This window comes from Cyprinus carpio, chromosome A16, assembly GCF_018340385.1.
Source record: "Cyprinus carpio isolate SPL01 chromosome A16, ASM1834038v1, whole genome shotgun sequence".
NCBI lineage: Eukaryota > Metazoa > Chordata > Actinopteri > Cypriniformes > Cyprinidae > Cyprinus > Cyprinus carpio.
In genome coordinates, this window is record NC_056587.1 from 8,703,491 (window position 1) to 8,722,047 (window position 18,557).

Below are 18,557 nucleotides of genomic sequence, written 5' to 3' on the forward strand. Positions count from 1 at the left end.
TTTTAAATCTATTACAATTTTAGATCTATATAATTTATATCCCGATAGTTACTATCACACGAAGAGTGACGTTTTCTCCAGAAGTCTGGCAAATGTGACATTGATTTTATACAACACAATAAACAAGAAGTTAATATAAAGAGTTTTACGAGCATTCAGTTTTTGCGCTCGATGTTCCAAAACCGCAATGTCTCTGAGCAACATGATAGTGTTTCGTTCCTGAATGAATCAATGTGAGGCGTTCACCGATGACTCAATCTTAACAGTGACTCGCGGACCTACTGGCTGTTTTAATTTCACATTTAAGGTACATTTCATTTTTTTAAACAATTTCCTGATTATTATAATTTGTAACTCCAGGTTTTAAAGTATTCCATGTCCCTCAGAGCTCCATTAAACAAAAAACATCTAATGGCACTTCAGATGCAGTTTCTGTTTGATATCAATTTTTTGATATTGATTGATTGCTTATTGACTTAAAGCTGGTGCCCCAAATGCAAGTGTCGGATGTGAGTGCACACTTTAGAAAAAAAATGGCGTAAAGGGTTAAAAAAAAAAAGCCTCAGCTGTCAGCACACTTCGAAATAAGATATGCACAATAACAACACAGGAAAATACTGTCTAATACGTTTCACATCCCAATGCACAAAACCTCAAAAGAGCATTTAATGTGATGGCCACCCCAAGATTTCGTTGGATAGTGGCCAGATAAAATTTTCTGGGGGCGCCACTGGATGTTCGGCGCGTTTTATCTGTTTCTTGACATCTTTTGATAGTAACAAATCAGCCCCGATTATGTCATGTTTTGATATTTAATAAATCGGTGATGAAATGACGCAGTACTTTCACAGCCAATGCGCAAAAGAAAGAGAATGTACGCTGGAGTGAAATGACGCCTGTCTGTATAATTTCGAATGCAACCGGTTGAAGTGGAGTGAAAGCCTCAGTTTTACGGTTAGCAGTAAGCTATCACCGGTTGAGTGCAGTAAGCTACTAGCAAGCTGAGATCACGTGAGGCACTCCCTCTGGCATGATAATCTTGATGATATCTTTCAGTGTGTGATGTGCCATGATGTTAAAATCTTGTAGTGTGTGCATGTTTAATATTTGAGGGAAGATAATCTGCAAAGATTCTCGTTATGTGTGTGCTGCAACCAGATTTCAAAATCGGTTATGATTTTAAAACTCCTGTAGTGTGAGCTCGGCTTTACACACACTCGCAGACACACACATACAGAATTATACTTAAATAAATTGGTATGGCTATAATCATATATCCAAAATGAGTCAGAAGACTGAAATAAGAGGTTAAAATCAGATCAGACCCAGAAGGATTAAGATCTGATAAAGCATTCCTGATCATTTTTGTTACATTTTTATAGAATTTTAATGTTTTGTGTAACAAAGTGCTTTCTGTGTTCAGGTTTGAATGTAGTAATAATAATGCAAAAAAAATAAATAAAGTTCAAATCAACATTTAAAACAACAAAAAATATTAACCTTGACAAAAAGTAGTCTTTGAGAATGCCTTAATATACATTTACATCCACAACCTAATAAAAGTAAACAATCGTGTATAAAAACAACTAGGGATTTCACAAGCCTCTCTACAGAGACCTAAACAGGAATCTGAACATGAAATTACAGGTTTTTCTTTTTTGCTCTCACCAGGAGGTGCTATTCTGCCTGCAAAATTGGATTTTAAAGGCATAGTCTCTATTTTAATCTGAAATACTGCATTAACTGAAAAATAATTGTAAAAAATCTGATTTTTTTTTTTTTTTTACTATTTTCAATGGGAAAAAAATTATCATAATTAGTGCATAAATATTAATTAGTATCATGAAAATATCTCAAAATGTAAAAGAAAAAAAAAAATTATTGAACAAAAAATATATTAGATTGATTTTACTGAAGAAAAAAAAAGTTACATTTCAGGTGTCTGGTCACTTTTGACCGTAAAGACCATGAGTGTGACTCTCAAATAAGGAGTGCACAAGGGTTAAGACAATTTTCAGGTGAATTTTTTTGTTTGTTTGTTTGTTTGCTTTTTTGATTCAGTCAATTTTCTGTTCAATTTCACTTGTAACCTAATAAAAACGGCCCATTGTACAAATAATAGTGCCTAAATTGGTTTCCAGATTCTTATGGCAGGATTGTGGTTTATATTTTAAGATTATTTACAAATACGTATGTCTTACAAACACAGCAATACTATATATTACTCCGTTGTAGGAATAATGCTTGTGCAATTATGTGCTGGATCATAATTATATTGTTAGGTTGAAATTTGGGGGGTGGGGCTGTCACGCCAGGCCCTTGGAATCATCCTAACCTCTAAGCTGTTCCTGATTCTTTATTAATTTTTGACAAGAGAATGCATCAAAATAAATCAATCAATCAATAAAATATAAATAATGAAGTGTGGGTGTCATCCAGTGGCTACATATGGCTTTTTACATTTTCATTTCATTTAAGCATTTTACTTCAACACTTATATGCCAGACTTTGGTCTGTGTTCCAAAGCATGCATGAAAACCATTTAAGTTTGGATACAAGTTAAGCATAGGGCCTATTTACATATTTACCGAGTCAGTGAATTAACATCAACATTATTCAAAAATACAAAAGTGCAATTAATCAAGATAAGAAAAAAGTTGAAACTGTTGGCATGTCTAGTGTGGAACACTTTATATTATTTCTTAAAATTTTTTTTAAAAAAAATTATAATGTCTTAATGCATTTGATCTAAATAAAATGTGTATGTTCTGTTATTGATAGAATTTGAATCTATTTAAAACATGTCTCCTTTCAAAGACAAAAACATTTATGTTCAGTAACCATGCTGGTTGCTAAATACAGGGTTCCCATGGGTCATTGAAATCCTTGAAAGTTTGTGAATCTGAAAAAAAAAAAATAATAATAATAATAATAATAATTCAAGGCGCTAGAAAGTTTTTGAAAATAAACATACATTGACACAGGTTTTCTGGGGAAAAAAATCCATATTATTCCCTCTGGTCCACTAATGTATTATTTCGCCAACACTTCGTGGCCTGTGTGTACTAGCTTGCTTGATTTAGTTACACATTTACACGTTAAGTGTTTCCCACATGAGGTACTTTGTGTTGTACGTTGCCATGACGTTAGAGTGACCATATTTCCTATTTTTCGTCCTCTTTTTAGACCTAAAAAAATGCCTCCAGCCGGGATTTCTGAATCACCCAAAATGACGGGATTTCGGCTTGTACTCCAACAGTCACCAACGATTGTGTACGTTTTTGTATTAGAGTGCTTCAAGGGACTGTTTTCTTAATCCCGCTCCAAATGAATTTCTGACCATTATTGCACGCTCCTGTGATTTTTGTGTCCAGTCCCGCCCCCTCCCACAAACATTCTAATATTGCATAATTTTCGCGCATCAGGGAGCATCAATACGCAAAGTATTTAAATCTCTTTTGAATGAGTGCTAGCTGTTCACTTTCACTTCTGTTTATGCGATCATGCAGGCTCTGTGTAAAGTAAGATCAGATATTTGTCATTAAGCTCAGGATCTGTTGAGCAGCAAATCCTCCAGCATAGTCTATCAGCTATCTCTCTCTCCTTCACCCGTGATCAGTCAAAACTGATTATGGCAGCTCGTGTTGAATGCAGGGTTGCCAAGTCTGCATTTTTTTTCCTATGGCTACTTTTAAACTGCTAATGGGTTGTTTTTCCCCCATGGGTTAAAGGTTTCAAATGTTGCATAAATTATTTGACTGAAATGCTTATATTGAAACATTTTGCATTCTACCGATGATAAAACTGTGCGAAATGTTAAGGTTTGTGAAGAAGGGCCACTGATAGGAAGCTTTTTAGCTGTGTTTATGATCAAGATGCATAACAGTAACTGTAAAATATGTATTTTAGGTATGGAAATGACATTTTCAGTTTTGATATTTGGGATATGGTCATTGCACTACTTTGGGCACTACTTTAACCACCAACCAACCATGTGACATCGATCAACCTGAGTTCGAATCGAATACGCCTTTTCCCAAACTCGTTCCTCTCCTTTTCCCATCACATATCAGATCATAAATGCATTTCTTTTCAATAAAAAAAAGGAAATATTTGATTTTTTTTTTTTTAAATAAAACGCCTCATTAATAATATAATGCTTATTGGGAATGGTTAGGCGGCATCTATTTAATAATTTTTAATAAATATGATAATTTACACTCAGTATGTTATTGCATACTGTTTTATAATGTAGGCTACTACAGTACTGAGGTAGGCTATAAATATCTGCCACCTAACTATTGCTAAACAAAATACTGCTGTTTTAGTGTAAACAGAATTTATCATTATTTGCACTTAGTGTAACTAGAATATATAGGTTTTTCCACTTTGTGTAACGGCCAAAAATTGCTAAATTCTTTTTTTATTTTGTGAAAGGTATTTGTTGTTTTTTTTCTTTTTGTTATGTGATGTTTATTGATTATGGGATGAGTTCAATTAGGCAATATAGCATATGAACGCTTATTAACAAGACTTTGTAAAAAGAACGGTTTTAGCACATTTATTTGTAAGTTAACAGCCTCGACAGCTGTGCTTCTTCTTGTTCTTCTTGGGTAGCACCAACGTTACAGTGAAAACGACGTTTAAATTCTCTTAATCAGCTCTATTCTCTTAAGATAAAGAAATAAACTCTCTAATCCATAAGTAAATATATTTTTAAGATTTAGATCATCCACTCCCACCTTGTTCAAGTTCATTCCTCATTGTTTCTCGTTCATTAATACACTTTTGACAAACACAAATAACATGTTCTACTGATTCCTCTATTCCACAGTGCTCACATAAAACTTGTTGGAGGTTTATTTATTATTTTTAAGGATTTATTCAGCATAGTATGTCCAACTCTTAATCTTGTTATTTTCCTCTTTGGTGCTTCTTTTAGTCCCTACTTCTTGTTGTATATTCTTGTTGTAAATGCTTGATATACAGTTTGTAGTCTATCTTCAACAATAGCTAATGTTTTCAGATTCTTTCATTAACTCTAGCATATAAAAATCTATGAATACTGCAGGAAACATTCAAGGTGGAGTTATTGAATTAATGTTCAGTTTCGCTTTTCTTAAAAAAAAAAATATAGTAAGCAGTATGCACTGTGTAGTAGGCAGTAAGCTTGGCAGTATGCACTGTGTAGTGGGCAGTAAGTTTGGCAGTATGCATTTTGTAGTGGGCAGTAAGCTAGTGTGCCATTGCGAACACAGCCAGTGTCTCGTGATGGGGGCGGTTTGGCGTCAGTCTTTCCCGTCTGGAGTCTGACGCACTCCGCCAGCCAATAAGCTCATGTAGCACTTCGGCGCCCGAGCTCGCTGTGGAGGCACTAGGCAGGAGTTTTTCAAACAAATATGGCAGATGTTGTAGGAGGAGACGGCACTTGCTCCGCTGGCCCTTCCACGCTTCACTCGGCGGCTCGTAACGGCTCCGGCATGAGCTCGGGGACGTGCGCCGGCGGCCTCGTCTCGACCACGGTCACCTCCGGGCCTCGGTTGGTCCGCATCGTCAAATCGGACTCGGGCTATGGCTTCAACGTTCGCGGGCAAGTAAGCGAAGGGGGGCAACTGAGGAGCATCAACGGCGAACTTTACGCCCCGCTGCAGCACGTTAGCGCCGTGTTACCAGGCGGCGCGGCAGACCGAGCCGGAATCTCAAAGGGCGACCGAATTCTTGAAGTGTAAGTTTATATGTAAATGATCTATGGACTACATCAAGACGCGCTTAACAGCGTTGCCCGCCTTCACCATCATCTCTTGTTAGACAGAAAGCGGCCAGATTTGGTCCTAAAAACTAGAGACGAAAGTCCACAGTGGTTTTAAGGCATTTGAAGGCGTCTGAAGAGAGAAAAGACGCTGTAATCCAGTGCAACTGCTAACGTGGCTAATAAGTGAGTTGATGCATATTGGAGTAAGAAGCTGAACGTTAGCCAGCCTTGTCACTGCAGCACTGCATATCATCTTAATAGTCACAAAAAATGCGATATATTATAAAAATGCACGTTATTTAAATGGAATACAGATGTAATGCAGCTTGTCGAAGACACATTTGTCCTGGACTGCAGAATGCACTTCTTTACAGCAGGATTTGATATTCTGAGCACATCCCAGCTTGTCATTCAGACATCTAGTATTACAGTTATCCCATATTCTTTAGGTTTTTGGAAATATCTCCTGTTTTAGAAGCTGACTTCATAATTTCAAGGACATCTATTTGACTTTTTCCACAAATGCAGTCCGCAGTTTCAGCCTCCCTGATCTTAAAGAGATAGTTACCCAAAAATAAAAATTATGTCATCATCTACCAACCCTCATGTTGTTCCAAACCCAACTTTTTTTTATTTTATTTTTTATGTGGACCACAAAAGGCAATCCTAGCCAGAATGGCATCCTCAATCAATTTGTTTTCATTTTATGGAGAAAAAAAAGATGCCTTGAAAGTGAATAGAGACTGTTACATTTAGTCTAACATCTTCTGTTACGTTCCTTAGAAGTAAGTCATATACGTTTGGAACAACATGAGGATGAGTAAATGTTGACATGATTTTTTTTTTATATTTCTGGCTGACCTATCCCTTTAACGTCTCTTTGCACACAGTGTCTCTGCCTGTCATATGCATCGGTGTATGTCTCTGCGTGAATGGCTGCTTCATTTGCACTAGATAAAGGAGGTTTGTGTTTGGACGCGTTTGTCTTCATTGCAGATTCAGGTCACATACAGCAGCGTGAACAGACAAGCTCTCTCATTCCCTCTCATCTTGCTGTAGCTGACTGTGCACTGTTCTGAGCAATACTGGGTCAGTAATTCGACATAAACCATATTGGACAATTGTGTAAACAAGAGCACACACCTTCTGAATGATCGGCACATCCTTTTTATAACCATGGTTATCTCAAACATTTGCAGCATGATTATGTAACCGCAGACTTGTCTGTGGACTACATTAGGGGATATCTTTTAGGAGGAACCTCTGGGTTATATTTGGGTTACGATTTATTACTTGTTGATGTTATTGTGTCTCGAATCTTACTGGAGTGGTTCCGGTTGCATGTTAATATTCACAGGGTACCTCACTGATGCTGGCATTGGTTGCCATGGTGACAAGTGGTTTCCGTGGCGCTGAAGGCGACAGAGCTCAGCATCAGTCAGTGTAAACTCAGGACAGAGAGTAGGGCTTAAATCACCAACTCTTTCTGTTTTGCAGGTGTCCCTAAAAACATTCTGTCTGCACACAGTGCACAGTTGAAATGAAATGCAACGTTTTGCAAAGCACCCTCAGAGACAAGCCCCCTAAACCGAAAGGGCTGGTTAAAAATATCAGTATTCTCATTCATTTTTGTCTCTATTTGATCAATCCGGATATCGATTTCTAAAGTCTAAAGAGCAAACATTTACATTATGCTTATTTTGAGTGGCTGCATGAAAAGTTACAGTGCTGCAGAGTTCCCTGCCTTCTGCTGATCTAATTTATGCTAACTGCACAGTTTGGGTCTTGTTGTTACATTTTTGAATTAATAGTTTTGTAATGTATATAGTTTCCCATCTGCATTTAATGGAAGCAACAAAATGACTGTGAACCACAAAATATTGTCAAACAACATTTATATTGAGTCTTCATTCATGTGTACTAAATTCATAAACAAACATACAACATGACCAGTGCAGCTGATTCACAAGCAATGACTCTTTTCATTCTTTTTAGTGAATCGATAAAGATACATCATGACCAATATAGCCTGACTCCCAATGAATGACTTTTATAAGCCAGTTCTTTTATTCAGTAGTTAAGAATGACAAGTTACCCCTTTGAATCAGTTAGAAACTCTATTCTGCATAATTTAAAGCATTGAGGTGCAGTCATATCAGTGAAATTTCTAGCAAAATTTTGTGGGCAAAAAAGGTCCATTCTCTGTTGTGAGGAGAGTAGCGATGTAGGAAGCAGAACTCACACTGAAATCTTTTTCAAACCAAGCAGCTTTCTCTTGGTAAATGTGGTGAAATTTGCATGGGGAAATCTTTAACCCTCAGACGGAATTCCAAATTGTTTGGATTCCTGTTGAAATGACTGTATTTCGCCTGCAAAAATTCGCTGATCAAAAAAAAATTCCATTAAAAACAAATACCCGATTGAATCAGAATCATATAGAGTGTTTTTGAAATGGAATTTAATCTGGAAGCCTGTATTGATACCCAGCACTTTAAATCGCTCAGTTCTCTGTGCTCCCCTGTTATCGTGTTGTAAACGGGCAAATGTACTGTAGATTGTCAAGTCAAATATATAATGGAGGGCTTAGCTTGTCTGGAAGCAGGTCATCTTGCTCTGCCTCTTGTGTTTAATGGAGTGTCAAAAAGAGGGAGATGGTGTGTGAGCACACATTGTATGTTGGAGCCGTGGTCAAAATGCTTCCATGGGCAACACAAAACTATGATTCAGTGGCATGATGTACAGTAAGGAGGAAGAGTGAGCATTTAGTTGATTCAGCTTTTCTTTGAGTGGCTGACTGAGAGCATCTTTGAGTGTCTATGAGAAAGAGAGATAGAGAGTATGTCAATACACTGCTGATTGCTGTTGAGTAACTCTTAAGTACTTTGTTCCAAAGATCTTACTGCAAAGTATTTCCTGGAAACTCTTCATCTCACTGGACATCATGTTCAGACAGGGTTTGTTTTCTGCCCTGAATAATCTCTGAAACCTACATAACAGCCAGAATGAAGTGTCTTTTCATATTAGCGGTATCAAACACATACACGTACCACATACATCGCAGATTTTGAGGTCACACTCAGGTTTTCAGGGCAGAAAATGTAATACTTTGAGTAAGACTAGTTCAGTCATCTCCTGAGAACTCTCTGTTGTAATAAAACCTGACTTTTAGCAAAGCTCAAATAAGGATTTTTTTTTCCTAATAAGTTGGGTGAGTAGTTACAAAAGAAAAGAATGGTTTGTTTTATTTTTACCTATGAATTTTTATGCTTGATATTTATTTATATTTCTATGAAGTGTATGAATGAAAATGATTGGTCTATACATGCACTGTACATATGGACCTACTTTTTTGTTAATGTTTTTGAAAGAAGTTATGCTCCACAAGGGTAAATTGATTTGATGAAAAATACAGTAAAACAGTAATATTGTGAAATATTGTTACATTTTAAAACAACTATTCTAGTGTAAAATGTCATTTATTCCTGTGATGGCAAAGCTGTATTTTCTGCATCATTAATCTAATCTTCATTCTAATATGCTGATTTGTTACTCAAAAAATATATCTTATTGTTATCATGTTGACAGCAAGTGTGCTGCTTTTTTTTCAGAATTCTTTGATAAATCCAGATTTGGTTTGTAGTTTTCAACACTTTCTCACTGATGCTTTCAAAATTATCACTGGTCATTTTTGCAAGATTGAAACAAAAAAAAAAAGCACATCTGTGTTAACAAGCTAGATAAATACAATTGCAGCAAGAAAACCAAACATTTCAGTCTGCAAGGAAAATTATTGTACAGGATCAATAAATGTAATATTTTCAGGGGCATCACAGCACTTGCTTGAAAGGGCAAGTATCTGTTCTGTCAACTGGCCCAAATCATGCTCACACATGGCCATGGGCCAGCGGGCCATCCTTAGTGTGGAGCCCTGAAAATATTAGACGAGATAATAGCAGCTCCAGGAACTCCACCAAAGTAGTGGTTCAGGATTTGGAGATATCTGATCTCACATTAACCCTCTAAAATTGACTGGAAACACGAGATTTATAGCATTAACCGTTTAACGTCACACTGTAATTGGCTGTGAGTACAAGTTTAATTCTGTAACCAGATCCTTTCTTCTTTCCTTCCATTTGCAGAAATGGTGTGAATGTGGAAGGGGCCACTCATAAGCAGGTGGTAGATCTCATCCGAGCAGGAGAGAAAGAGTTAGTCTTGGCCATCCTGTCAGTTCCTCAGCCAGAGACGGACAGCCTTGACCCCGGGGACGATGGCTCATCTCAGTCCTGCTATGACTACAGCGACAAGCAGGCCGTGCCCATCTCTGTGCCCACCTACAAACATGTGGAACAGAACGGGGAGAAGTTTGTAGTGAGTGTTTTATCTGCTCTGGCCACTTATGCCTCTGTTTGGTTTGATACTTTTTCCCTTGATTATTTCAGGGGATATTTTTGACAGCGTTGTGTGTTTGTGTCAGGTCTACAACGTGTACATGGCAGGCAGGCAGTTGTGCTCAAAGCGTTATCGGGAGTTTGCCATCTTGCATCAGAATCTGAAGAGGGAATATGCCAACTTTGCATTTCCCAAGCTACCGGGGAAATGGCCTTTCTCCCTGTCTGAGCAGCAGCTAGACGCTCGCAGACGAGGGCTGGAGGAATACTTGGAGAAAGGTAAGATAAGACAACAAAAGGGAACAGTCCGTGAGATGAAAATCTAGAAAATAACTGTTTACGGATCTTTCCAACATTCTCTCTCTGTGTTTCTCTCACCAGTGTGTTCTGTTCGGGTAATCGGAGAGAGCGACATCATGCAGGAGTTTTTGTCGGAGTCTGATGAGGTAAGGTTTTATGTATATTACGGCTGTCAAGATATCAGACGATTCATCAAACGATTATCAAAGGCAAAAGTATTCGCAATAATGATATTATTATTTTGTGAAAAGTAATCACACCTAAAATATGAGTGTAGTGAAGTAGAGAGAGAGTTTGTAACCATAAGCCGTATAAAGTGTACAAAAAGAACAATGTTGATCTTTTTTTACATGATCAAAGAAACTTCCACGTTTGCTTTCGCCTGTCATTGCCTGTGATTTTGTGTGACAGCAGTAGCTACATGCTGCTTCATTGTCTTTTTTTCTGCTTTATAATTGGTGACAACAGGCATTAAACTGCAATACTGCCACCTACTATGTCGGAGTGTCAACTAGATAATTACTGGCACCATATTATTTATGATATTATCTTATGTGTACATTTGACATATCAATATTTTTAAAATATCACTGTTATCATCAATACTGGTGTATCAAGACACCCCAACTGTATATGTGACCCATTACATGTATGATAGAAAAACAGTGCCTTTCCTACTAATATTTATCTACAGATCTATCCAAAGATTGCTAATAGGGTCATCTGATCTTAAAAAAGTAGTATAAAGGATGGCAGGACTGTTTGGTATGTTTTGGTTGCGCTCATAGGGTAACTGCAAGCAGAAACAGGAAGTATCAGTGTACCATGGGCGTTGCTGTTCATCCTCAGTAATCACATGACCATTCTGTCTGTGAATGCAGGGTTTGTCCTCTTGGACAGAGTGGCCAGGCCTGATTTTAAGCATTTCAGGATAATAAAAATGTATCATGCCCTGCATTATTATATTCCATTTATTTGTGTCACCGAGTAACAGACTAACAGAGCGCTGCAGTGGTTATTTTTTGTAGGCCAACCCAGAAGTTAGCATCACCCTGGTTCCCTCAACAAAAAGCATAATTTAAGAATTTTAAAGCCTGAATATAATCTGCACACACTAAAGACAGCTTAATGAGTACAAGTAAATGTACTTGGACAAAGAGAAGGAGACCTGCTTAAGCTTGATTATAACCGCACATGTAAACAAAAAAGGTCTACGCTTACAGCACTGCATTCTCAATTGACTCAAACAATTATTTAATCAATCAAAGAATGTCACAAGTCACAAACACCCATCAAAGACAAAGTCTGATGGGTCAGTTAGTATTGAAAATGTGCCTTTAACATACGTTAGTGAAGAAGACAAACTGATGTGCAGCCATAGAGAAAATATCACACACCACATTTCATTCAACTAAAGACTGTTCAGCTCAATTCAGTTCAACTGTTATGTTCATCTTGAATGCAGACTATTTATTGTATTACAGTGTAAAAATTTCATTTGTATCCCTTCGATATGATGAAATGGGAAACAAAGAGGATCAGTTGATTATCAAGCTGATTATTACTCTTAAAGCGATTGTTCTCAACCTGGGGGCCAAGACCCAGTAGGAGACTTAAGCTCACTTGCCAGGGATACAACAACTTGCAACAACAGTACATGCATACAGTGTATATTTTATGTGCATTCATTGCTAGGCTGTGAGTGTGAGGCTGTACCTGTCAGGGTGTTTCTCAAGTACACTGTGGACAAGCAGCCTGAAGTGCTGCTCTGTCTGTTTGGACTGTATTTTTAGGTCTCTCTCTCATTCCTCCTAGAATTATAATGGTGTTTCTGATGTGGAGCTAAGGATAGCCATGCCAGACAAAACTACAGTTACGGTCCGGGTGCGAAAGAATTGCACAACAGACCAGGTCTACCAGGTACAACATTTAATCATGCAACATTTTATATCAAATGGAACAGTTTCCAAATTCATACCTTGCACTTCCACATGTCTTTTTCAGGCTGTTGTAACACAAATTGGGATGGACAGCATTACTGCGAGTTATTTTGCTCTGTTTGAAGTCATTAACCACTCCTTTGGTAAGAGTTCACCTCTTTTTCCAGTATGACAGTTTTTTATGCCTGTGTTTAGTAGTAACGTGTTTAGTAGTAACAAGTGGTGTAATGGTTCAGATTTCTTAATTTTGTTTAATACAAATATTTTAATGCCATAATCAGCTGATTCCAATCTGATTGTTAATATTTTTTAAAGAGCACATTGTACCATATTTCTACATATGTTAAAGAGATTGTTTCCCCCCACACTGAAAATTCTGTCATAATTTTCTCGCCCTCTAGTTGTTGCAAACCTGTATTACTTACTTACTTCTGCTGAGGAAGATATTTTGAAGTATGTTGGTAACCAAATAGTTTCTGGTCCCGTTGACCTCCATACTATTTTTATTTCATACTGTTGAAGTCAGTGGGGACCAGGAACTGTTTGGTTACACTCATTCTTCAGAATATCTTCCTTTGTGTTCAGCAGAAGAAAGAAATTAATAGAGCTTTGGAACAACTAGAGGGAGAGTAAATGATGACTGAATTTTCGTTTTTGGGGTGAACGATACATTTAATATTCATATTTTTAGATGCATCCTAAGCCATGCTATGAAATTTTACCACTAGTAGAACTGCTTCTGTCAATAAGTGAAATTAATTAGGTATGTTTTTGTGTTTTATAGTTTGTTTATATAATGACTAGGATTTTTATGGAAACCAATTTTTCACAGTTCTCACAATTGCTACCTTTTATTTCTCCAAATTTAAATGGTTCTTTTTTTAAACTCTATTTCACAATTACCTTTTTATTTTGAGGCAGTTTTTATAGATTTTTTGTTTAAAAACTTACATGTATTTAAATCAAATACAGATGGCACACAAGTACTTCACTTTCTCATCTGTACTCTGTATGTTAGGGGTTTGGGAGCTCATGGGCTGTTGAATTGTACAAAACTCTGTTTACTAATCTTCTTATCCAGTCACTTAATGAAGGCAAAATGTGTACGACCCTTATGTGCATGTGTGGTTTTCTTGTGTGTGTGTGTGTGTGTGTGTGTGTGTGTGTGTGTGTGTGTGTGGCAGTAATTTATGCTAACAAATCTTAAAAGCTCCATCCGCATTAATTTTTTATTTGATGTCTCACAAAATTGCTGTAGTAGAATTTGTAATTGCCCCCCAAATTATCCCATCAGATAGTTTGTGTGTATAGTATAGTTTGTGGGTGCTGTGTATTTAGCATTTTATTTCAGATTTAATAGAGCAGCTTTGAATATGTTTAACCTGTATGTGTCAACTCGTGTGCTTAAGAAGCGGAGTCTTGTTACCAATGTGAGCTCAATATTTGTGGATACAAACATATGTTCTCCTGACATGCATGCGTTTTATATTTCATATATACATGATTGTTCAAAAGTTGTCGGTAAGATTTCTTTAACATTTGTGAATATCTAAATATATAATATTCATGATATAAAGTGAGATATAATGATGAATGAAGTACTTAATAAAGTCTTGCTATAAATTTTCTGACTCTTCTTCTTTTACACTTTCTCTTTGTCCCTGTTTCTTACTGCTTATCTACCTCTCTCTCGATCTCTTAGCTCGCAAGCTGGCCCCTAATGAGTTCCCACATAAGCTGTATGTGCAGAACTATACATCTGCCATCCCAGGCACCTGCCTCACGCTTCGCAAGTGGCTCTTCACCACAGAAGAAGAGATTCTGCTCAACGACAATGAGCTGGCCATCAACTATTGCTTTCATCAGGTCTGCATTACACGTGTGTTTAAGCAAATGTGTGTTCATGGCAGTGTGCTTTCAACCTGTACTGCTGTATGTTTACTTGTGTCCTCTCTCAGGCTCTGGATGATGTGAAAAAGGGATTCATCAAAGTGGGAGAGAAATCCTACCAGCTCCAAAAGCTCACTGAACAGAGGAAAATGACCATGGTCAGTCTCCAAACCGTGCAGATTCACAGTTTTAGGGGTTGGTGAAGGTCTGGGGGTTAAAGGCATACAGTAGTTCATCAAAACTTACAATCATGTTCTTGTTTTCAGTGAAAAACAAAAGGAAAGTTTTGAGTCTTAAATTAAATATCAAATATAGCAGGTTTGACATCATGAAGTTTGATTTGAACTTGTGAATGTTAACTTAAATTATGGTCTGTTTATCACATAAATCTATCGTATGGATTCAGAAGACTTTAAATACAAAATATGAGAACTTTTTTGGTCCCATAGAAAAAAATAATTTGGAATTACTTTAAAGTGAATAAATGACTGAATTTAAAATTTTGGCTTTGGGGGGGAAAAAAGGATACATAATATATAGGTTATCAGCATATATTATTATTTTAATTGGGATATTTCATTGTTAATGCTCATTTCCTGTTTTACATTTTGTTTACTTTTGTCATCATCTAGCGCTCTCTTAAAGCATTTAGTGTTTAATTAAGTGTATACAATTATACATGTAGTGTATAATTTTAATACTGCCCACATGTGATGTAAATATACACTACCGTTTAGAAGTATGTGATCAGTAAGATTCTTTACTTTAAGAAATTCATATTGTTATTAATCACAGATGCGTTAAATAATCTAAAGTGACAGTAAAGACATTTGTTATAAAATATTTCTAATTCAAATAAATACTGTTCATTTGAACATGGTTTCCACAAAAATATTAAGCAACATAACTTTTCTTACTTTCCTAATAATACAAAATGTTAAATCGGAATATTAGAATGATTTCTGAAGGATCATGAGACACTGGAGTAAGACTGGAGTAATGCTGAAAATTCAGCTTTGCATCACAGGAGTAAAAAACATTTTTTAATATATTAATATACTAAACAGTTATTTTAAATGGTAATCTTTTTAAAGCATGAGAGACTTTTTTTTCCAAAAACATTAAAATGTCTTCCCAACCCCAAAATTTATTAATGAAATGTATTGGATACCATCATAAAACATTGTGCAGTACATCTCAAACTGAAAAGTGGTAGGATCTTAATGCAAGCGTTTCCTGTACCCTCTCCCTCTGCAGTATTTAAGTATTCTGAGGACTTGTGAGGGCTACAATGAGATCACTTTCCCGCACTGCTCCTGTGACTCGCGTAGGAAAGGTCACGTCGTTACGGCGATAAGCATCCACCACTTTAAACTCCATGCGTGCACAGAGGATGGCACTCTAGAGGTGATTGTGTTTGTGTTTACTTTGATGGAGTAAAAAGTTGTTTGTTGATGCTTCTTATTTTTATAAATTAGAAAAAAATAGATAATTTCCTATTTCTAAATGATTTGTCCATTCTGTCGTTACAGAATCAGGTGATCGCTTTTGAATGGTCGGAGATGCAGAGATGGGACACGGATGAAGAGGGAATGGCTTTCTGTTTTGAGTACGCGCGAGGGGAGAAGAAACCTCGCTGGGTCAAAATCTTCACTCCATATGTGAGTTAGGACCGTGTCGCCATGAAAGTTGATCATTTGCATATATTTTTAAATCTTTCCATTTTAAACATTCGTAATTTTACATATTTAAACATTGAGCCCTGGCGCTTAAAATGTCTTTCCCTTTCTAGTTCAACTACATGCACGAGTGCTTCGAGAGAGTCTTCTGTGAGCTCAAATGGAGAAAAGAGGTGGGTACTTCAGGTCTGAGTGTCCTGAGAGTCTGCTTGCTCTTTTTGCGTTTATTGATTAATATATTTTTGTCAGGTTGAGGAGGAGGCCTCGGACAAGGACAATAAGAACTGCAGTAAAGATGGTATGTGCGGTAAGGTAAGGCTCTGCCTGCCTCTAGTTTGAATTGTGGACATTAATGTCTGTCCATAATGTGTGCTGTGCTCTGAAACCCATCTCTCTTTGACAGAATATCTTCCAGCTGTTGAGACACAGAAGGGATGGAGGCACATGAACGAAGAGATCATCTCCTCTTGAATTCTCAGACACACGCACACGTACACTAACAGCTGCATACAGAGACTCAGTCCAAACCAGTCCCATATGCTTACACGTACTCCACTACTGATACACACTTACTGAAATAGGAAGATACAAAGCAGGAAATGACACAACCACAGTACAACAATCTAAATATGGAACTACAAGAAACTTTTAGAGACTTACGCCATCATTTCACTGGACTGGACAGAATTATGTTGAATGTACTGACCGCCAGGGAGAGACGACACTGAAAGACTGTGATGCCCGAGTAGACAGACATGGTGAAGTGATGTCTGATGAACACAACCTAGTCGTTGACATGGCACCAGCATTTGTGACTAATTCATGTCATGTGACTGGTCACAAGACGTGGTCTTCAGATGCAGACAACTGAGAGACTGAACTGTGCTTCTGCAGCGTGTGTCAATTTAAAGACGTGGAAAGGTCGGCGGTCTGACTAATGCATCATCCTGACACTAACACATGCACCTGTGAGGGCAGGGATGCTCTCTCAGAATGTATCAATTCAAGAAGCAAAATCCATTACTACATTTTCCACTTGGACAATCAGAGTGAGAGAGGGAAAGAGAAAACAAGCCTCTTCAAGTGAGTAGAAACAAGGGCAAGAGAGACGGATCAATACTTTTCCATGCTTTTCAACACTAATTTGTCTTTTATCTCACTATTGCCACTGTGTTGGTAGTAGGTTTGTACAGATTTTCAGCCCTTTAGCTGAACCGAGGTTTTTAATTTAAATTTTTTTTGTGTGTGTGTGTGTGCTCTCATCTGTCTTTTATTCTCCAAAGCAGTATTTGATTGCATTAGCCATCGCCAGGCCCAGATGGAATTTCTGTGCTGATTTTATTGGAAATTTCTGCTGGTAAAATGTGTCAGTGACGTGATGCTCTTTTTAAAATTATTTATTCAGAATATGTTAAAAATGCTATTCATATATACAGAGGTATTGAATAAACCTCTTATAAATCATGTTTTTAATTTCTGATTTTAAATAATTTTTGGGGTTTCATTCAGGTTGTAAAATGTCATGTGGTGCAACTGCCTCCAAAACAATGATAATTCATTATATTTGTTAAAAATAATACTATTCACCTTGAAAGATAGATATATATATATATATATATATATATATATATATATATATATATATATATATATATATATATATATATAAACTTTTTTTTGTAATTGCTCAATATCTGGTGAAAGGCTTTTTGCCTTTCCGACACAGTATTTGAAGGCCCCTAGTATTAGTTTTACTTGCTAGTATTATTATTAAATTGCTTTTAATATGCTTTGTTGTAATTATTACAAAGCTGCTTGTTTTTAAACTTTTTTATTAATTGAGAGTCGGTATATTAAGTGAATTAGTCACAATTGTTCTTGTGGTTCCAAAAGTTTCAAGAACAGTTTGGACTAAGTTACAGGAGAAAAAAAAAAATCTTCAATTATCTTTACAATTATTTTAATTGAACTATAAATGAAATAATTTTAAGTCATCCTGAGGTTTTCAGAGGTGTCTAGTGGGCCACAGACCTCTGCTTGAGAACCACTGATATGCATATGAAACCAACATGAATATAAAAAGTGTGTTTTTAAAAATTTTAAACTAACTTTTTTAATGGGTGCTGTTGCATGTCAATGACCCAAACACAACTGAGGGTGACTTTATTAGTGGCTGAATGCACAATCAAATTAAACATTATTTGTATAATGTTTAAAGTGAACACTCAAGGGCTGGTGAATATGATAAACTTGTGATTTATGGCTGTTGTGAATCTGCAGAGATTCTGTGTGGGTCTGGCCATGGCTGTAGAACACCTGCCCACTGCTCATCTGTAACAGTGCTGTGTGGGTGTTTGCACTGCTCATATACGACTTGAGTTGTATTAACAGTGTTATAAATGTGAAGCACTGATTTGGAAAGCCAGCAGTGTTAGTTATGTGTGCATATTGGGCTGCTTAGTTTATGAATTTCAGGACGCAATGCCTTCATCCGGCAGTAGGTGGCTCTGACCTCACAGGAAGCGGTCTGCATCAAACCACATGTGAGTGTCTATCCTTGGACTTTTTTTTTTTTTTTCAGTGTTACTTATTGTAGCGCAGGCGC

General features: G+C 36.9%; 1 protein-coding gene across 2 annotated transcripts; it reads left to right on the plus strand.

The window, feature by feature from the left end:
* The first annotated feature begins 5,268 nt into the window (after positions 1–5,268).
* Positions 5,269–17,417, plus strand: LOC109107457 (sorting nexin-27-like). 2 transcript variants are annotated; one of them, XM_042772421.1, is made up of 13 exons: positions 5,269–5,725; positions 9,892–10,123; positions 10,230–10,422; positions 10,525–10,589; positions 12,259–12,363; positions 12,448–12,526; positions 14,086–14,249; positions 14,342–14,431; positions 15,531–15,680; positions 15,806–15,934; positions 16,066–16,125; positions 16,202–16,264; positions 16,356–17,417. In XM_042772421.1, exons 1-13 carry the CDS (start codon positions 5,400–5,402, stop codon positions 16,398–16,400), a joined length of 1,701 nt encoding a protein of 566 aa, XP_042628355.1. In that variant the 5' UTR covers positions 5,269–5,399; the 3' UTR covers positions 16,401–17,417. The 2 variants fall into 2 exon arrangements, with proteins under 2 accessions (XP_042628355.1, XP_042628354.1); XM_042772420.1 differs by having other exon boundaries at positions 5,270–5,725; positions 16,202–16,250.
* Positions 17,418–18,557: the final 1,140 nt, after the last annotated feature.